Here is a 22,792-nt window from a genome sequence, read left to right on the forward strand (position 1 = left end):
CGCAGGTAGCGTCGCCATCGTCCGATCTGGGAGACCCAGATCTAGGGTTTCCCCCGGAGCAGCACGAGTGGGTAGATGCAGGCTGCGATGACGATGCCTTCAAGAAGGTTACGACGTGTGACGCCGCCATCGCCTGCCAAGACCGGAGTCGGAGCACGGTTTTCACCGGCAGCCGCGCATCCCCAACTCGCCGAGTGTAGTGCCGAGGTAAGCAGAGATGATGCCTTCGACAAGGTAACGACGCCAATCGACGCCGCCATCATCCGCCAAGACCGAGATCGAAGCGCGGTTTTCACCGGCTGCCCCGTCACCCAAAGCTCGCCGTCGACTGGATCTTCACCGCCGGAGATCTGAGTGGGATCCGAAAATCCCCCACCCCAGATCCCAACGAAGTCGTCCCCCTCTGGAGAGGAGGTCGCCGCCGCCATGCCCCGGGCCGCCGCCCCGGCTCCCATGTGATGCGGGCGGAGCAGCCCGCCGCGCGGAGGAGAAGGTGTAGCAGCACGACCGCCTCCAGGCCCCAAGGGCCAAGATCCGGCCACGCCACCACCGCCGCCGCCTCGCCTTCCGTCCGCCGATGCCGCGCACCACCACCACCACAAGGGATCAGGAGCGCCGCCCCCATCCCCCATGATCGCGACCATCTGAAGCCCCCGCCACCGCCATGCCACACGGGCTTTGCCCGGCGACACCTCCGGCGGCGGTGGCGAGGGGAGGGAGGGGCTGGAGGGGGCGGGAGAGCCGGTGAGGAGGGCTCCCCGGAGTGGTGCGGCGCCGCCACCCGGGGGAGGGTTAGGTCGGGGGAGCGGCCTGCTGTGTTGCTTTGTTCATATCCCACCGATCATATTTCATTCTGAAATCTCGCAAACCAAGCTCGAGGTGATTTCTTGAGACCATATAATGATTTCTTTAGCTTAGTGATAACCCACAAGTATAGGGGATCGCAGCAGTCTTCGCGGGTAGTAAAACCCAATTTATTGATTCGACACAAGGGGAGACAAAGATTACTTGAAAGCCTTAACAGCGGAGTTGTCAATTCAGCTGCACTGGAAACAAACTTGCTCGCAAGAGTTTATCGATAGTAACAGTTTTATAGCAGTAGACGTAGTGAAATAACAGACAGCAGAGTAACAGAGACAGCAGTAGTGATTATAGTAAACAGCAGGATTAAAATATTGTAGGCACGGTGACGGATAACGGGCGTTGCATGGATGAGAGAAACTCATGTAACAATCAAGCAGGGCATTTGCATATAATAATAAAACGGTGTCTAAGTACAAAGCAATCAATAGGCATGTGTTCCAATTATAGTCGTACGTGCTCGCATTGAGAAACTTGCACAACATCTTTTGTCCTACCAGCCGGTGGCAGCCGGGCCTCAAGGGAATCTATCGGATATTAAGGTACTCCTTTTAATAGAGTACCGGAGCAAAGCATTAACACTCCGTGAACACATGTGATCCTCACATCACTACCATCCCCTCCGGTTGTCCCGATTTCGTCACTTCGGGGCCATTGGTTCCTGGACAGATGACATGTGTATACAACTTGCAGGTAAGACCATAAACAATGAATATCATGATGAAATAATAACATGTTCAGATCTGAGATCATGGCACTCGGGCCCTAGTGACAAGCATTAAGCATAACAAGTTGCAACAATATCATCAAAGTACCAATTACGGACACTAGGCACTATGCCCTAACAATCTTATACTATTACATGACCAATCTCATCCAATCCCTACCATCCCCTTCAGCCTACAAGGGGGGAATTACTCACACATGGATGGGGGAAACATGGCTGGTCGATGGAGAGGCATCGGTGGTGATGGTGGCGATGATCTCCTCCAATTCCCCGTCCCGGCGGAGTGCCAGAACGGAGACTTCTGGCTCCCGAGATGGAGTTTCGCGATGTGGCGGCGTTCTGGAGGGTTTCTGGCGACTTCGACTTCTCCCCGTGCGTTTTTAGGTCGAAGGCGATAAGTAGTCCGAAGGAGGGCGTCGGAGGCCGGCCGAGGGGGCCACACGCTAGGGCCGCACGCCCCCCTCCTGGGCCGCGCCGCCCTAGGGTGTGGGGCCCTCGGGCCTCCACCTGACTTGCCCTTCTGGCTCCGTAAGTATTCTGGGAAAATAGGGCATTCTGCATAAATTCCGAGGTTTTTCCTGAAAGTTGGATTTCTGCACAAAAACGAGACACCAGAACAGTTCTGCTGAAAACAGCGTTAGTCCGTGTTAGTTGCATCCAAAACACACAAATTAGAGGCAAAACAACAGCAAAAGTGTTCGGGAAAGTAGATATGTTTTGGACGTATCAACTCCCCCCAAGCTTAGCTTATTGCTTGTCCTCAAGCAATTCAGTTAACAACTGAGCGATAAAAGAACTTTCACGAACACATTTGTTCATATGATGTAAATATTCTCATGCTATGGCTAACACTTAAGCAGTTCACAATAAGATACAAGCAAATAAGATCATCTAATAGTTTTGTCAATCATGGAAAGGTACCAACAATTAATAATGAGCATCATGAATCATGTATATAAGCAGGATTGCAATGTTCATAAAAGAGTATGATAGAGTGGTATCTCGCTTGCCCATATTTGATCAGCAAAACATAAATGCTCGAGCACCTCCGAAGTTCATAGAAAAACTAGAAATAGTGATTGTCAAAGATAAAAGCATCAAAGTTATACCACAATCAATCATATTTTGAGACAAGCATATTATACTAAGAATGACAGCTTGTGCTCTCAAGAAAGTGCTCAAAGAAAGGATGGAGACACAACATAAAAGTAAAAGATTGACCCTTCGCAGAGGGAAGCAGGGATAAACATGCGCTAGAGCTTTTCATTTTTAAAACAGGAGTAAAATTGTTTTGAGAGGTGTTTGTTGTTGTCAACGAATGGTCATGGGTACACCAACTACCTCGCCAACCGGACTTTCAAGAGCGGCTCCCATGAAGGACGTTATATCTACCAGCAAGGTAGATCATCCCTCTTCTCTTTTGTTTACACACGCATTTTAGTTTTATTATGGGTGACACTCCCCCCAACCTTTGCTTACACAATCCATGGCTAACCGAATCCTCGGGTGCCTTCCATCAATCACATACCATGGAGGAGTGTCTATTTGCAAAATTAAGTTTCTTACTGATGAATCAGAGCAAAACATGTGAAGAGAATTATTAGTGAGAGTTGATTAATTGGAGTCGGGAACCCCATTGCCGGCTCTTTTTGCAAAATTATTGGATAAGCGGATGTGCCACTAGTCCATATGAAAGTCCGTCAAGAGTAAATGACAAGGTTTAAAGTTAAACACCACATACTTCCTCATGAGCTATGAAACATTAACACAAATTGAGAAGCATTTTGAAGGTTTAAAGGTAGCGCATGAGAATTTACTTGGAATGGTTTGAAATGCCATGCATAGGTATTTATGGTGGACACTCCGGAATAACTTGGTTTTCATGTGTTTGGAAGCACGAGCAGCGTTCCCGCTCAGTACAAGTGAAGGCTAGCAATAGACTGGGAAGCGACAATCAAGAGAGCGAAGAATCGTCATAATCATGCTTGCGGCTAAATAAATTAACCGAGGCATAAAAGTGATACCGTAACTCGAAGCAATGTAAATCATTGAGGCTTAATTGACTTTTGTTTAGTCATATGCATGCGTGAGCATGTGCCAAGTTAATTCAAACGAATTATTCAGAGGAGGATACCACAATATCATACCTATCTATGAATAAAACAATGCAAGCAAACATCCATGACATGCTACTCATTTTAATAAATTGGAGCTAAACATGAGAGATCATGAACTACTAGACTTTCTTAAATGACATATACCTCACATGAACCAACTAAGCATGCTCACATGGATGAGTATAGGTACAAAAATGAAAACAAATAGAGTTCATACCAGCCTCTCACCACAATCGGATTGTCGAATATCGTCATTATTGCCTTTTCACTTGTGTAGCTTGGATAATATGAAATGAAAACCACGCTCCAGCCACCGAAGACCATTGAACTCATAAAGAACTTTACAAAACCAAAGAAGAACACCAAATATTTTTGGTGTTTTCGGATTTGAGAACAAGAATAAAAAGGAAACAAGCAAACAAAGCAAAATCTTTTTGGGTTTTCTTATAGCAAACTAGCAATAGCAAATAAAGCGAAACAAATGCAAGAAACCAAAATAAACAAATGGTGAAGAGAAACAACATAAATATTTTTGGTATTTTGTGTTTTAGGAAAGAAACAAAGCAAAAATAAGAAATGGCAAACTAAAAGAAACACAGAAAAGTAAGATGGCAGAAATCTGCCAAAACTTGACAGCAGTACAGTAATCGATTTTAAAGAAATTCTTAGGCTGCTCAGCTCGAAAAGTGTTCAACTAATGAAAGTTAGATAACAACCTGGGGAACATGCAAAAAAATTGGCAGCTCAAAATAACGTTCTGGCTGTGCGCACGATTTTTTTTAGTAACAGTCCAGAATCTGTTTTCAGGCAGCACTTCCCCAAATATCATCTCCCTCTCATTAGAAAACCACTCAAAGAAACTAAACAAGTATGTACAAGTATCCAGCAACCATAATATGCAAAGAATGAGTGATGCCGGTATACCTCCCCCCAAGCTTAGGCTTTTGGCCTAAGTGGAGATCAATCCCATGGTGCCCATGAAGAAGCACCTTCGTAGTATGAAGATGGATCATATTCCGGGTATGTGCTAGAAGAAGCACCCGGATACGTGACGGTGTAATCGTAGGAGGGCTCGGCGTCCTCGGAGTCATGCTGCTGGTGGAAGCCTTGTACCTTCAATTGCTCATCCACCTCCTCCTTAGTGCGCGACCATGGTTTCCTGTCAATACTGAACAAATCTGGTTGCGGCAAAAGGATTTCCCTCTCTTCCCCGTCAGCAAACAATATTCTATAGACAATCTTATCTAAACTAGAGTCGGTTGTAACAAATTGATGACTCTTCATAGCAGCAATATCAAGCCTCATAGGAGTTATTTTTACATCATTAGGGTCAAGAGGAAGCTCTAAATATGCTAAAACGCGCGAAGCAATAATTCCTCCAAATATAGGCCCCTTGTTAGACAAGCGGCGAGCAACAAGAGCACCAAGATGATAAGGTGTGTCCCCAGTGAGTACAGCAATTAAGAAACCAAGGTGATAGCTAGATATGTTACTAGTGTTCTCCCTACCAAAAATGCTAGTACCAATGTAATAAGCAAAATACTTAATGGTGGGGAGTTGAATGTTTCTTATCTTGCCACGCTGAATGTTGCGACAATCATCATTGGTGATCCCTCGATAGAGCTCCAGCAATTCCTTGGGGTTGTCCTCGATCTTCCTTGCTGTACCTACAGGGACAATACCCAATGCAGCAAAAAAAATTCCAACTTCATAGTAATAGGCTTACCATAGATCTTAAATTCTACGGTCGGGCGAAAGTGCCTATTGTTGAATTTGAAGCTCTCCACAAAGATTTTAGTGAGCGTATAGTATTGCTCACTCTCATCTCCCACATAGGTGGTTAAACCTGCCTTACCGACGAGGGTCAAGAAATCATCCAACAACCCTGCATTACTCAAAAAGTCATAACATGCAAAGGATGAAGCATTGGGGACTCCATTGTCCTCCTCGGGTGCGAAGCTTGGTGCGATGAGATCCTCATTGTAGGATTGCCTGAATCGGGTGGATGACCTCGAGGGCCTCCCCGTGCTTGTTGTCTCCCCTTGGAACACTTCTCCAAAGTTAAAGTTGTCCATCCCCTCTTCTGAAATTTTTCAACAAACAATATAAAATTTGATTTGGTGACATATAATTGAGGGAAACTACCATAGGAACTTGCTAGAGTACTAATCATGCATCAAAACTAGTTTCTACCACTTAGAACAAGCATGCAAGCTCACTAAACATGTTACCTACAGCAGCAAAATATTCAAGATATACTCAACCAAACAAAATTCTACTTGGATGGTTGGAGGAGTCACATACCGAAGAGCAAATGTGCCAAATTTCGGACGAAATCTGGGCTGAGCAAAGAGATCGAGAAATCTGGAGTTCTTGAGCAAAAACACGAGTGAGAGGAAGTCGGTGTCGATTTTTTCGGGAGAGAGAAGAGTGTGGGAGGAAGAGATGCTAAAGTGGGGCAAAGGGGGACCCACACACCGGGGTGGCGCGCCCCCTGCTGGCCGCGCCGGCCCGTGGGGTGCCACCCTGGGGTGCCCCACCGGTCATCCCCGAGTGCTCCCAGGTGCATTTTCGAAAAATAGGACCAACGGTATAATTTTTGTGAATTTTTGAAAACTTTGAAAAATGCACATTTCCGGGTATTAAGTTTATTATTATTGGCCAGGAAATTTTTTGAAATCTCTAATTAACTAAAGAACTTTGCAAAACAAAAGTGCTACAGCAAGTAGAACAAGTGGAGGAAGAAAGAGATGTTGTTTACCTCCTCTATGCATATAAGAAGTATTTGTTAACAAGGTTGATCAAGTCTTGCCACCAAATAAATTTTACATAGCATAAGAAGAAATAAACCTCAAATCAATCATGTTACCTTGAATTGTATTGATATGGATCCAATCACAAGAGTTTAATATTCTTCTTTAGGCTCATATATTGGACAATCGATAGTTCCGACTTTGATAGTTCTCACATTAGAAATAGTATTAACTCCACATGCTTTTTCAATCCTCTTGGGAAAATAGACGGTGTGCTCCCTATCATCAACATTGAAAGTAACCTTTCCTTTATTGCAATCAATAACAGCCCCTGCGGTGTTAAGAAAAGGTCTCCCAAGAATAATAGACATATTATCATCTTCGGGCATTTCCAACACAACAAAATCAGTTAATATCAAGCAGTTATTAGTAACTTGAACGAGAACATCCTCACATATACCAACAGGAATAGCAGTAGATTTATCAGCTATTTGCAAAGATATATCAAGTAGGTATCAACTTATCTAAGTAAAGTCTCTTATAAAGAGAAAAAGGCATAACACTAACACCGGCTCCCAAGTCACATAGAGCAGTTTTAACATAATTATTCTTAATAGAACAAGGAATAGTAGGTATACCAGGTCGCCCAACTTCTTTGGAACTTTGCCATTGAAAGAGTAATTAGCAAGCATAGTGGAAATTTCCTCATTGGGGATTTTCCTTTTGTTAGTAACAATATCTTTCATATACTTTGAATAAGGAGGAAATTTAATAGCATCAGTCAAAGGGATTTGCAAGAATAAAGGTTTCATCCAATCACAAAATTTATTATAGTGTTCTTCTTCCTTTGATTTTAGTTTCTTAGCAGGAAAAGGCATTTGCTTTTGCACCCAAGGTTCCCTTTCATTACCATGTTTCTTAGCAATAAAATCTTCTTTAGTATACTTTTTATTTTTATCTTGCTTTTCGAGTTCATCTTCAACTTCTTCTTTATCGAAACATCATTCTTATCATTACCATTATTATTATCATGTTCATTACCACTTTCAGTTTCAGCATCGAAATAGAAATACTATTAGGATCATTAACGAGTTCGAGAGGATTCTACAACATTTTTATGTTTCTTCTTCTTTTTCTTAGAATGAGCACTAGGTTCAATGCATTGAGAATCTTGTTCAATTCTTTTGGGATGCCCTTCAGGATATAGAGGATCCTGGATAGAGACACCACCTCTAGTTGTTACTTCATAAGCATGTTTCTCTTTAGAGTTATTTTTTAATAAGTCATTTTGCACTTTAGTGAGTTGATCAATTTGAGTTTGAACCATTTGAAAATGTTTAACAAGCATCTTAACATCATTGGAGGTTCTCTCCACAATATCATGCAAATTGCTAATAGCTTGAGAATTTTCCATTAGATGATTCTCTACTCTCATATTAAAATTTTCTTGCTTAACAATATAATTATCAAACTCATCTAAGCATTGCGCAGGAGGTTTTGAATACGGAATATCTTCCCTAGTAAAGCGCTGAAGGGAATTTAACTCAATCATGGATGAAGGTGGAATTATCTCACATATATCTTCTATGGGAGGTAGATTCTTCACATCTTCAGATTTAATACCTTTCTCCTTGAGAGACTTCTTGGCTTCCCTCATATCTTCATCATTCAATTTAACTAAACCCCTCTTCTTCAATATTGGCGTTGGAATTGGTTCAGGCGTAGTCCAATCATCGTGATTCCGGCCTATTTTAGCCAATAATTCTTCAGCTTCGTCTGGAGTTCTTTTCCTGAAAACACAACCAGCACAATGATGGCGTGTAACTCACACGTTCGTTGGGAACCCCAAGAGGAAGGTATGATGCGCACAGCAGCAAGTTTTCCCTCAGAAAGAAACCAAGTTTTATCGAACCAGGAGGAGCCAAGAAGCACGTTGAAGGTTGATGGCGGCGGGATGTAGTGCGGCGCAACACCGGAGATTCCGGCGCCAACGTGGAACCTGCACAACACAACCAAAGTACTTTGCCCCAACGAAACAGATGAGGTTGTCAATCTCACCGGCTTGTTGTAACAAAGGATTAACCGTATTGTGTGGAAGATGATTGTTTGCAGAGAAAACGAGTAAAGAACAAGTATTGCAGCAGATTTGTATTTCGAGTATAAAAGAATGGACCGGGGTCCACAGTTCACTAGAGGTGTCTCTCCCATAAGATAAAAGCATGTTGGGTGAACAAATTACAGTCGGGCAATTGACAAATAGAGAGGGCATAACAATGCACATACATGTCATGATAAGTACAGTGAGATTTAATTGGGCATTACGACAAAGTACATAGACCGCCATCCAACTGCATCTATGCCTAAAAAGTCCACCTTCAGAGTTATCATCCGAACCCCTTCCGAGTATTAAGTTGCAAAGCAACGAGACAATTGCATTAAGTATGGTGCCTAATGTAATCAACAACTACATCCTTAGACATAGCATCAATGTTTTATCCCTAGTGGCAACGAGCAATCCACAACCTTAGAACTTTCTCGTCACTCTCCCGGATATCAATGGAGGCATGAACCCACTATCGAGCATAAATACTCCCTCTTGGAGTTAAGAGCAAAAACTTGGCCAGAGCCTCTACTAATAACGGAGAGCATGCAAGATCATAAACAACACATAGGTAATAACTTGATAATTAACATAACATGGTATTCTCTATCCATCGGATCCCGACAAACACAACATATAGCATTACGGATAGATGATCTTGATCATGTTAGGCAGCTCACAAGATCCAACAATGAAGCACAATGAGGAGAAGACAACCATCTAGCTACTGCTATGGACCCATAGTCCAGGGGTGAACTACTCACTCATCACTCCGGAGGCGACCATGGCGGTGAAGAGTCCTCCGGGAGATGAATCCCCTCTCCGGCAGGGTGCCGGAGGAGATCTCCGAATCCCCGAGATGGGATTGGCGGCGGCGGTGCCTCTGTAAGGTTTTCCGTATCGTGGCTCTCGGTACTGGGGGTTTCGCGACGGAGGCTTTAAGTAGGCGGAAGGGCAACGTGGGGGGCCACACGAGGGCCCCACACCATAGGTCGGCGCGGCCAGGGCCTAGGCCGCGCCGCCCTATGGTGGCGGCGCCTCGTGGCCCCACTTCGACTCCTCTTCGGTCTTCCGGAAGCTTCGTGGCAAAATAGGACCCTGGGCGTTGATTTCGTCCAATTCCGAGAATATTTCGTTACTAGGATTTCTGAAACCAAAAACAGCAGTAAAACGAAGCAATCGGCTCTTCGACATCTTGTTAATAGGTTAGTTCCAGAAAATGCACGAATATGACATAAAGTGTGCATAAAACATGTAGATATCATCAATAATGTGGCATGGAACATAAGAAATTATCGATACGTCGGAGACGTATCAGCATCCCCAAGCTTAGTTCTCGCTCGTCCCGAGCAGGTAAAACGATAACAAAGATAATTTCTGAAGTGACATGCCATCATAACCTTGATCATACTATTTGTAAACATATGTAATGAATGCAGCGATCAAAGCAATGGTAATGACATGAGTAGACAAGTGAATCATAAAGCAAAGACTTTTCATGAATAGTACTTAAAGACAAGCATCAATAAGTCTTGCATAAGAGTTAACTCATAAAGCAATAAATCAAAGTAAAGGTATTGAAGCAACACAAAGGAAGATTAAGTTTCAGCAGTTGCTTTCAACTTGTAACATGTATATCTCATGGATAATTGTCAACATAGAGTAATATAACAAGTGCAATATGCAAGTATGTAGGAATCAATGCACAGTTCACACAAGTGTTTGCTTCTTGAGGTGGAGATAAATAGGTGAACTGACTCAACATAAAAGTAAAAAGAATGGTTCTTCAAAGAGGAAAGCATCGATTGCTATATTTGTGCTAGAGCTTTTATTTTGAAAACATGAAACAATTTTGTCAACGGTAGTAATAAAGCATATGAGTTATGTAAATTATATCTTACAAGTTGCAAGCCTCATGCATAGTATACTAATAGTGCCCGCACCTTGTCCTAATTAGCTTGGACTACCGGATCATCGCAATACACATGTTTTAACCAAGTGTCACAATGGGGTACCTCCATGCCGCCTGTACAAAGGTCTAAGGAGAAAGCTCGCATTTTGAATTTCCCGCTTTTGATTATTCTCAACTTAGACATCCATACCGGGACAACATAGACAACAGATAATGGACTCCTCTTAAATGCATAAGCATGTGGCAACAATTATTATTCTCATATGAGATTGAGGATATATGTCCAAAACTGAAACTTCCACCATGAATCATGGCTTTAGTTAGCGGCCCAATGTTCTTCTCTAACAATATGCATGCTCCAACCATTAAGGTGGTAGATCTCTCTTACTTCGGACAAGACGGACATGCATAGCAACTCACATGATATTCAACAAAGAATAGTTGATGGCGTCCCCAGAAAACATGGTTATCGCACAACAAGCAACTTAATAAGAAATAAAGTGCATAAGTACATATTCAATACCACAATAGTTTTTAAGCTATTTGTCCCATGAGCTATATATTGCAAAGGTGAATGATGGAATTTTAAAGGTAGCACTCAAGCAATTTACTTTGGAATGGCGGATAAATACCATGTAGTAGGTAGGTATGGTGGACACAAATGGCATAGTGGTTGGCTCAAGGATTTTGGATGCATGAGAAGTATTCCCTCTCGATACAAGGTTTAGGCTAGCAAGGTTATTTGAAACAAACACAAGGATGAACAGTGCAACAAAACTCACATAAAAGACATATTGTAAACATTATAAGACTCTACACCGTCTTCCTTGTTGTTCAAAACTCAATACTAGATATTATCTAGACTCTAGAGAAACCAAATATGCAAACCAAATTAGCAAGCTCTAAGTGTTTCTTCATTAATGGGTGCAAAGTATATGATGCAAGAGCTTAAACATGAGCACAACAATTGCCAAGTATCAAATTATCCAAGACATTTTAGAATTACTAGATGTAGCATTTTCCAATTCCAACCATATAACAATTTAACGAAGAAGAAACTTCGCCATGAATACTATGAGTAGAGCCTAAGGACATACTTGTCCATATGCTACAGCGGAGCGTGTCTTTCTCCCACAAAGTGAATGCTAGGATCCATTTTATTCAAACAAAACAAAAAAACAAAAACAAACCGACGCTCCAAGCAAAGTGCATAAGATGTGACGGAATAAAAATATAGTTTCAGGGGAGGAACCTGATAATGTTGTCGATGAAGAAGGGGATGCCTTAGGCATCCCCAAGCTTAGACGCTTGAGTCTTCTTAGAATATGCAGGGGTGAACCACCGGGGCATCCCCAAGCTTATAGCTTTCACTCTCCTTGATCATATTGCATCATACTCCTCTCTTGATCCTTGAAAACTTCCTCCACACCAAACTCGAAACAACTCATTAGAGGGTTAGTGCACAATAAAAATTAACATGTTCAGAGGTGACACAATCATTCTTAACACTTCTGGACATTGCATAAAGCTACTTGGACATTAATGGATCAAAGAAATTCATCCAACATAGCAAAAGAGGCAATGCGAAATAAAAGGCAGAATCTGTCAAAACAGAACAGTCCGTAAAGATGGATTTTATTAGGGAACCAGACTTGCTCAAATGAAAATGCCCAAATTGAATGAAAGTTGCGTACTTATCTGAGTATCACTCACGTAAATTGGCTTAATTTTCTGAGTTACCTACAGAGAATTAGACCCCGATTCGTGACAGCAAAGAAATCTGTTTCTGCGCAGTAATCCAAATCTAGTATTCACTTTACTATCAAAGACTTTACTTGGCACAACAAAACTCAAAACTAAGATAAGGAGAGGTTTCTACAGTAGTAAACAACTTCCAAGACTCAAATATAAAACAAAAATACTGTAGTAAAAACATGGGTTGTCTCCCATAAGCGCTTTTCTTTAACGCCTTTCAGCTAGGCGCAGAAAGTGTATATCAAGTAACATCAAGAGACGAAGCATCAACATCATAATTTTTTCTAATAATAGAATCATAAGGTAACTTCATTATCTTTCTAGGGAAGTGCTCCATACCTTTCTTGAGAGGAAATTGATATTTAATATTACCTTCCTTCATATCAATAGTAGCACCAACGGTTCGAAGAAAAGGTCTTCCCAATATAATGGGGCAAGATGCATTGCATTCAATATCCAAGACAACAAAATCAACGGGGACAAGGTTATTGTTAACCATAATATGAACATTATCAACTCTCCCCAAAGGTTTCTTTTTAGCATGATCAGCGAGATTAACATCCAAATAACAATTTTTCAATGGTGGCAAGTCAAGCATATCATAGACTTTCTTAGGCATAACAGAAATACTTGCACCAAGATCACATAAAGCATTACAATCAAAATCTTTGACCCTCATTTTAATGATGGGCTCCCAACCATCCTCTAGCTTTCTAGGAATAGAAGTTTCAAGTTTTAGTTTCTCTTCTCTAGCTTTTATGAGAGCATTTGTAATATGTTTTGTGAAAGCCAAGTTTACAGCGCTAGCATTGGGACTCTCAGCAAGTTTTTGTAAGAACTTTATAACTTCAGAGATGTGGCAATCATCAAAATCTAAATCATTACAATCTAAAGCAATGGGATTATCATCCCCAAGGTTGGAAAAAATTTCAGCAGTTTTATCACAGGCAGTTTCAGCAGTTTTAGCAGTTTCAAGTAATTTTGCGCGCTTTGCACTAGGAGTAGAAACATTGCCAACACCAATTATTTTATCATTGATAGTAGGAGGTGCAGAAACATGTGAAGAATTAGCATTGCTAGTGGTGGTAATAGTCCAAACTTTAGCTACATTTTTCTCTTTAGCTAGTTTTTCATTTTCTTCTCTATCCCACCTAGCGCGCAGTTCAGCCATTAATCTTATATTCTCATTAATTCTAACTTGGATGGCATTTGCTGTAGTAACAATTTTATTTTCAATATCCCTATTAGGCATAACTTTCGATTTCAAAAGATCAATATCAGAGGCAAGACTATTAACCTTAGAAGCGAGAATATCAATTTTATTGAGCTTTTCCTCAACAGATTTGTTAAAGGCGGTTTGTGTACTAATAAATTCTTTAAGCATAGCTTCAAGTCCAGGGGTGTATTCCTATTATTGTTGTAAGAATTCCCATAAGAATTAGCATAACCGTTACCATTATTATAAGGATATGGCCTATAGTTATTACTAGAATTGTTCCGATAAGCATTGTTGTTGAAATTATTATTTTTAATGAAGTTTACATCAACATGTTCTTCTTGGGCAACCAATGAAGCTAACGGAACATTATTAGGATCAACATTAGTCCTATCATTCACAAGCATAGACATAATAGCATCAACCTTATCATTCAAGGAAGAGGATTCTTCAACGGAATTTACTTTCTTACCTTGTGGAGCTCTTTCCGTGTGCCATTCGGAGTAATTAATCATCATATCATCAAGAAGCTTTGTAGCCGCCCCCAAGGTGATGGACATAAAGGTACCTCCAGCAGCTGAATCCAATAAATTCCGCGAAGAAAAATTTAGTCCTGCATAGAAGGTTTGGATGATCATCCAAGTAGTCGAGTCCATGGGTTGGGCAATTTTTAACCAAAGATTTCATTCTTTCCCAAGCTTGAGCAACATGTTCATTATCCAATTGTTTAAAATTCATTATGCTACTCCTCAAAGATATAATTTTAGCAGGGGGATAATATCTACCAATAAAAGCATCCTTGCATTTAGTCCAGGAATCAATACTATTCTTAGGCAGAGATAGCAACCAATCTTTAGCTCTTCCTCTTAATGAGAAAGGAAACAATTTTAATTTAATAATATCACCATCTACATCTTTATACTTTTGCATTTCACACAATTCAACAAAATTATTAAGATGGGCAGCAGCATCATCAGAACTAACACCAGAAAATTGCTCTCGCATAACAAGATTCGATAAAGCGAGGTTTAATTTCAAAGAATTCTGCTGTAGTAGCGAGGTGGAGCAATAGGTGTGCATAGGAAATCATTATTATTTGTGGTTGTGAAGTCACACAACTTAGTATTTTCAGGGGTGGCCATTTTAGCAGTAGTAAATAAAACAAACTAGATAAAGTAAATGCAAGTAAACTAATTTTTTTGTGTTTTTGATATAGCAAACAAGATAGTAAATAAAGTAAAGCTAGCAACTAATTTTTTTTGTGTTTTGATATAATGCAGCAAACAAAGTAGTAAGCAAAATAAAGCAAGACAAAAACAAAGTAAAGAGATTGGGAAGTGGAGACTCCCCTTGCAGCGTGTCTTGATCTCCCCGGCAACGGCGCCAGAAAAAGAGCTTGATGGCGTGTAACTCACACGTTCGTTGGGAACCCCAAGAGGAAGGTATGATGCGCACGGCAGCAAGTTTTCCCTCGGAAAGAAACCAAGGTTTATCGAACCAGGAGGATCCAAGAAGCACGTTGAAGGTTGATGGCGGCGGGATGTAGTGCGGCGCAACACCGGAGATTCCGGCGCCAACGTGGAACCTGCACAACACAACCAAAGTACTTTGCCCCAACGAAACAGTGAGGTTGTCAATCTCATCGGCTTGCTGTAACAAAGGATTAACCGTATTGTGTGGAAGATGATTGTTTGCAAGAAAACAGTAAAGAACAAGTATTGCAGCCAGATTTGTATTTCAGTATAAAAGAATGGACCGGGGTCCACAGTTCACTAGAGGTGTCTCTCCCATAAGATAAAAGCATGTTGGGTGAACAAATTACAGTCGGGCAATTGACAAATAGAGAGGGCATAACAATGCACATACATGTCATGATAAGTACAGTGAGATTTAATTGGGCATTACGACAAAGTACATAGATCGCCATCCAACTGCATCTATGCCTAAAAAGTCCACCTTCAGGTTATCATCCGAACCCCTTCCAGTATTAAGTTGCAAAGCAACAGACAATTGCATTAAGTATGGTGCGTAATGTAATCAATAACTACATCCTCGGACATAGCATCAATGTTTTATCCCTAGTGGCAACAGCACAACACAACCTTAGAACTTTCTGTCACTGTCCCCGGTATCAATGGAGGCATGAACCCACTATCGAGCATAAATACTCCCTCTTGGAGTTAAGAGCAAAAACTTGGCCGAGCCTCTACTAATAACGGAGATCATGCAAGATCATAAACAACACATAGGTAATAACTTGATAATTAACATAACATGGTATTCTCTATCCATCGGATCCCGACAAACACAACATATAGCATTACGGATAGATGATCTTGATCATGTTAGGCAGCTCACAAGATCCAACAATGAAGCACAATGAGGAGAAGACAACCATCTAGCTATTGCTATGGACCCATAGTCCAGGGGTGAACTACTCACTCATCACTCCGGAGGCGACCATAGCGGTGAAGAGTCCTCCGGGAGATGAATCCCCTCTCCGGCGAGGGTGCCGGAGGAGATCTCCGAGAATCCCCGAGATGGGATTGGCGGCGGCGGCGTCTCCGTAAGGTTTTCCGTATCGTGGCTCTCGGTGCGGGGGTTTCGCGACGGAGGCTTTAAGTAGGCGGAAGGGCAACGTGGGGGCCACACGAGGGCCCCACACCATAGGTCGGCGCGGCCAGGGCACGGGCCGCGCCGCCCTATGGTGGCGGCGCCTCGTGGCCCCACTTCGACTCCTCTTCGGTCTTACGGAAGCTTCGTGGCAAAATAGGACCACGGGCGTTGATTTCGTCCAATTCCGAGAATATTTCGTTACTAGGATTTCGAAACCAAAAACAGCGAGAAAACATCAAGCGGCTCTTCGGCATCTTGTTAATAGGTTAGTTCCAGAAAATGCACGAATATGACATAAAGTGTGCATAAAACATGTAGATATCATCAATAATGTGGCATGGAACATAAGAAATTATCGATACGTCGGAGACGTATCACACAACTATCCAAATATGCCCTAGACTCAATGGTTAGTCCACTATAAAATATATCAAGTAGATCATTCTTTTCTAAGTCATGTCCAGGTCGAGCTCTGATAAGAGAACAAAATCTTGCCCAAGCCTCGGGCAATTTCTCTTCATCTCCCTGGTCAAATCTATAAATTTTCTGTAAAGCAACATGTTGAGCACTAGCAGGAAAGTAATTTCGAAAGAAAACATCACGCAAATCAGTTGGACTTTTAATAGAACCAGGAGGCAAATTATTATACCAAGTTTTAGCATCATCCTTTAATGAGAAAGGAAAAAATTTAGCGACAAAATAAGTACGCATCTTGATATCATCAGAGAACAAGCTACTCATAGAAGAAAGTTCAATCATGTGTTCTACAACACTTTCTTTTTCAGTACCACAAAAGGGTGCTTTCTCTACAATAGCTATATGAGATAGATCAAGAGAAAAATCATAATCTTTATCCTTAATGCATATAGGAGATGTGGCAAATTTAGGATCGGGAGATAACTTATGTCTAACGAGTATATTGTGTGAGAAACTTTTTAATTTTACTTGCATTAGCGGTAGCATTGCATCTATTAATAAAATCATCATTAAGCTCCACATAATCTTCATCAGGATCATCACTAGAATAATCAAGTTCAGGTGAATTAACAGGTGTAGTAGCATTAGGAGTTTCAGCATTTTCAATTTGTCTAGACCTAGCAATTGTAGCATCTAGAAAAGATCCCAATGAACCACTATCATCAAGCACAGCAGAAGCATCATCAATATTATAAGAATTTTCAAATTCAGCAGAAGTACCAGCATGTGAAGCATGTGGTGGTGAAACAAGTTTATCAATCACAAATGGTGAATCAAGAGCAGCAGAGGTACTCAGAGTTGTACCTTTTCTTGTAGTGGATGGTAATATGGCGACTTTAGGATCGCGAGTTTTACCCATGATGGAGAATTTGCAGCGAACAATATCAATCCAAGTGAACTTCCAAATAAAGCTATGCTCCCCGGCAACGGCGCCGTAAAACAGTCTTGATAACCCACAAGTATAGGGGATCGCAGCGAGTCTTCGCGGGTAGTAAAACCCAATTTATTGATTCGACACAAGGGGAGACAAAGAATACTTGAAAGCCTTAACAGCGGAGTTGTCAATTCAGCTGCACTCGGAAACGAGACTTGCTCGCAAGAGTTTATCGGTAGTAATAGTTTTATAGCGTAGCGGTAGTGAAATAACGAGCAGCGAGTAACGAGACAGCGAGTAGTGATTATAGTAAACAAGCATGATTAAAATACTGTAGGCACGGGGACGGATAACGGGCGTTGCATGGATGAGAGAAACTCATGTAACAATCAAGCGGGGCATTTGCGGATAATAATAAAACGGTGTCTAAGTACAAAGCAATCAATAGGCATGTGTTCCAATTATAGTCGTACGTGCTCGCAATGAGAAACTTGCACAACATCTTTTGTCCTACCAGCCGGTGGCAGCCGGGCCTCAAGGGAATCTATTGGATATTAAGGTACTCCTTTTAATAGAGTACCGGAGCAAAGCATTAACACTCCGTGAACACATGTGATCCTCACATCACTACCATCCCCTCCGGTTGTCCCGATTTACGTCACTTCGGGGCCATTGGTTCCGGACAGCGACATGTGTATACAACTTGCGGGTAAGACCATAAACAATGAATATCATGATGAAATAATAACATGTTCAGATCTGAGATCATGGCACTCGGGCCCTAGTGACAAGCATTAAGCATAACAAGTTGCAACAATATCATCAAAGTACCAATTACGGACACTAGGCACTATGCCCTAACAATCTTATACTATTACATGATCAATCTCATCCAATCCCTACCATCCCCTTCAGCCTACAGCGGGGGAATTACTCACACATGGATGGGGGAAACATGGCTGGTCGATGGAGAGGCGTCGGTGGTGATGGTGGCGATGATCTCCTCCAATTCCCCGTCCCGGCGGAGTGACAGAACGGAGATTCTGGCTCCCGAGACGGAGTTTCGCGATGTGGCGGCGTTCTGGAGGGTTTCTGGCGACTTCGAATTCTCCACGTGCGTTTTTAGGTCGAAGGCGATAAGTAGTCCGAAGGAGGGCGTCGGAGGCCGGCCAAGGGGGCCACACGCTAGGGCCGCGCGCCCCCCTCCTGGGCCGCGCCGCCCTAGGGTGTGGGGCCCTCGGGCCTCCACCTGACTTGCCCTTCTGGCTCCGTAAGTATTCTGGGAAAATAGGGCCTTCTGCATAAATTCCGAGGTTTTTCCTGAAAGTTGGATTTCTGCACAAAAACGAGACACCAGAACAGTTCTGCTGAAAACAGCGTTAGTCCGTGTTAGTTGCATCCAAAACACACAAATTAGAGGCAAAACAACAGCAAAAGTGTTCGGGAAAGTAGATACGTTTTGGACGTATCACTTACACACTTTCCTCTCAGTTTCTTTACTATTAAATCCTGGTGGAATTTGAATGTAGACTTCCTCTTGCAAGTTCCCGTGAAGAAACACATTTTTAACATCCATTTGAAATAGCTTCCAAGTATAGTTTACCGATGTCGCGATCATTGTTTTAATAGTATTCATCTTAGCTACATGGGAAAATGTTTCATCATAATCAACCCATAGGTTTGGCTATACCCCTTTGCCACTAATCTAGCCTTATATCTCTCCACCTTACCTTCAGGTGACAAAACAAGAAGTTGGACCGGAGAGGCGGAGACCATCATCAATAATGACAATCGTAGATCGGTAGATCGGAAGAGACAGGCCTAAAACCACACAAACAAACACGAACATCGAGCGGAGCTTAGAAGATCCGCTAGAGACACGACTCTACGTGCCCTCCGCCAACACTAGACGCACCACCAGATTCTTTCCGTACTTGCAACAGTACAATATTCGTGTGCCAAACAAAAAAGAGTTGGGGTGTGCTCTAGCTATATTGTAGTGTGACAACATGTAGGACAAATACTAGGGTTTGGGGGCCGGGAAGCCTCTTACATGTAATCCGTGGGGTTCAGGTGTTTATATATGAGCTCAAGGCCAAGAGTGAGAATACAATACGTGTAGTGGTACAACAAGTACCCTAAACTGAAGTGCAAAAGGGACATGTAGAATCGCATGCTTCACCAATAGAAACCTTCTCTCGAACAAAGTAATGTTGATCTCAGTATGCTTGGTGTGACGATGTTGCATTGGTTCGTCGACATGTATATGGCAGAGACATTATCAACATAGACAACAGTGGTAAGCGTAGAGGTTGATGAAAGTTCCTGCAGTAGTTGGTGAAGCCAAAAACACTCAGCAACTGCGAGTAGTGCCACAACACGGTACTCGACTTTCGCACTGGAGCGAGGGATGGTGGGTTGTCTCGCATAGATAGGGTGGCAGGCGCCGTCCCGCATATGTCCCGCAAAAGCCAAATTACAACAAAATGAGTAAGAAAATCTGATTAGAATTATTGCATGCATGGCTAATGCAAAATTTCCGCCGCAACCCGCCCGCTTTGGCACCCTTACGCATTGACATAGTATCGCGACGTGGAACGATGGGTGTCGGTGCAGCCGGCCTAGTCAACATCAGAATAAGGAATATGTAGGCCAAAATCGAGAGTACAACGAACATGGTGGAGAACATGCTTCACTAGAGCAAGGTGAGGCTATCGTGGAGCATGCATATGGAGGCAAATCTACTGAACTGCGTAGGAAATATCCGGGGAAGTCAAGGTAAGGTACTCAAGAGAAACTGCAAGGCTCCTGTAATCCGTAGCATCAGGAATGAGATAACCATCAGGAGTTGAAAGCTTGGATTGAGTATCAATCGACCTCAAGGTGGGATGACTTTCAGCCATGCCAGCACGCTGAAGGAGGTCAACATATCATACTGTCACTGGGAGAGGAACAGACTGTCGAGTGATCTTCTCACACCGATGCCGGGGAAAAAAGTGTATGCATCTGAGATCAGTCATGGCAAACTCACTATGTAGCCGGTCGGGAAGGCGCTGCAGTCAACCATTCGAGGATGCAATAACAGTAATGTCGATATGGTCGATGAGGCAAGCGCAACAAGGGGAGTTGCAGAGGTAGATCAGTCACTTGAAGTAGTTCTAGGCATCGAAGTAGAGGAGATAGGAGAGGCTTCACGAGAGGCACCAACAAGGAGCACAACACTGATGGCGGCGGATACGAGGGCACCGGAGGTGGTGTTGAGGCTGCTCGGAGGGGTGGCCATCGTAGGGGCAACAGAAGTTAAGGTGGCAGCTAGGGTTTCTAGGGTCGGCGGCTAGGGTATAGTCTTATACCATGTAGGGCATATACTGGGGTTTGGGGGAAGCATCTCACACGTAATACGTGGAGGATCCGATGTTTATTTATGGGCTCACGGCTAGACAGGGGTGTTTATAAACCTGGGGACATATGCACCTTTTATTTAAATGCATTTTAAATATATTTTAAAATGTTAAACAAATATAAAAATATATATCATGTATATCTTGACATGTTACATGCTCACAAAGTTGTTTGAAAAAAAAAACGACATGTTATGTGCCTTCTGCAGGTAAAAAGACAAATTTTGATGGTAAAATAATCCATTTATTGAGATTTTTTTTGTCCTTTTTACACAGTGTACAAATAATATCGGTTTTACGTGAAACTCTAAGTGCGCACATAGAACATATCCCTCTACATGAAAAATTTATTCTTCTAATTTTTATTGCTTTTTATATAACCTCTACATGAGAAGCGGAGAGGGCAGTCGTCGTCATCGTCGTTTTGTTGGGTCTCTCTTTCATGCCTTGACTAACCGTGGAAAAGAGGGTCATACGTCTGCGCACATTATCTTCTTTATTATTGGCCCTATTGGGATCGATGTCTATAAATACGGCCTTGAGCATCTGCACTGAAGCAGGATATTCACATATATCTTAGATCGTCAGAGGTTTAATTAGCAAAGCCAGCCAAAAGGAGCTCTCTGATCGATGGGGTCCTTCGCCAGAGCAGCTCGTTTCCTGGTACTCCTTCAGATCGCGCTGTTCGTCGTCTCCGCTGTCATTATGAGCGGCTCCGTCTGCCAAGGAGCCGGAGGGATCAATGGTTAGTGCTTCTGACCTGCTAGTTTCATCCACTTCGTCGCCATCTCCTCGATCCTAGAAACACGGTTTCAGCTGAATACTTGTGTTTTTGTTGCAGGTGGCGCTCTGGACCCTAAACGTCCTGCAGTGTGCATCAACGGATCGTGCGGACGTGGTGATCCCTATACTGGTCGACCGTGCAGTGTAAAGTACAGGTGCATACCACCGGCTGTTAAGCCATAAAACCAGCAGACCCATGACCCCTTCCAGAACCAGAATAATAGAAGGATATACTGCTCGACTTTGATGAATGCATCCTTCTAACAGTACAACTTAATTACTGTCACGATCTTGTATACTGAACTTGTATACTTTAAGACCGCAAATAAAGTTTGGATATGTCGCACTGTTATGAATGGTTGTGATGACTGAGGCTGCAAGTTAAACGAAAAATGAGTTCATGGGTCTCCATGTGTGCCTACCGTGGTTAACGTACACATTTCTCGTGTAACCTTTGCGAGATGATAGATCTTGATGAGAGAAATCTTCTTTGACAAAAAGAATTTTATAGTCTCAATCATGATACAAATACTTAGGGTTCACCGACCTCTAGATGGATTGCTGCTAAGTTGCGGTTACATGAAAAAGATGAAGCAAGTATGACTAAATTTATAACACGGAAATATGCAACAAAAATAATCCTAACTACTCAAAAAAACACGGGGTGTGGCCAAAACATTGATTGATGTTGACCAAGCATATTGACCTCACCCGACCCGGCATGTGAGTAGCCACACGCGCGTGCACCAATCATGTGGGCCAAACATAGTGCCCTTTTCCTATTAGGCTGGTTTTTTCCTAGCCGAATTGCTATGTAGAGTTTTTAATGATTTTTTAGAGGTGGCGGCAAAACAGAGAAGCCACTCCTTCATCAGTATAGGTAGATTACCGCCATTTTTGTTGTTTCCTCTAGGGTAGTAGCGGAGGTAGAATCGACATTTAGGTCCGGCGGAATGAACATGTACGGCAGAAACTTAACTAATCTACGAACACTTAGACATACATACTATGTAAAATATAGAAATTTAGGCGTGGCAAAAGCCATAGCTTGCCAGATAGCTGGCTCCGTCACTTCAATAGGGGAATCTCTGCAATTGTCATCACCAACTTCTTGGTGTTGTGGGAATTACCTATACCATCATGATCACCGTCCACAACATTGTCTTCATCTTCAATGGCCTTAACATGGAATCAATTTT

General features: G+C 42.4%; 1 protein-coding gene across 1 annotated transcript; it reads left to right on the forward strand.

Moving 5' to 3' along the window:
• Nucleotides 1–21,386: 21,386 nt before the first annotated feature.
• LOC124683776 (protein WIR1A-like) lies at nt 21,387–22,004 on the forward strand. The gene is made up of 2 exons (XM_047218229.1): nt 21,387–21,555; nt 21,652–22,004. Exons 1-2 carry the CDS (start codon nt 21,441–21,443, stop codon nt 21,774–21,776), a joined length of 240 nt encoding a protein of 79 aa, XP_047074185.1. The 5' UTR covers nt 21,387–21,440; the 3' UTR covers nt 21,777–22,004.
• Nucleotides 22,005–22,792: the final 788 nt, after the last annotated feature.

Source organism: Lolium rigidum, chromosome 1, assembly GCF_022539505.1.
Source record: "Lolium rigidum isolate FL_2022 chromosome 1, APGP_CSIRO_Lrig_0.1, whole genome shotgun sequence".
Taxonomy (NCBI): Eukaryota; Viridiplantae; Streptophyta; class Magnoliopsida; order Poales; family Poaceae; genus Lolium; species Lolium rigidum.

Bases quoted from the DNA above. Each gene is read 5' to 3' on its own strand.
- LOC124683776 (XM_047218229.1), top strand. From the start codon at position 21,441: ATGGGGTCCTTCGCCAGAGCAGCTCGTTTCCTGGTACTCCTTCAGATC. The intron at 21,556-21,651 runs GTTAGTGCTTCT...TTTTTGTTGCAG, and splicing joins AGGAGCCGGAGGGATCAATG to GTGGCGCTCTGGACCCTAAA.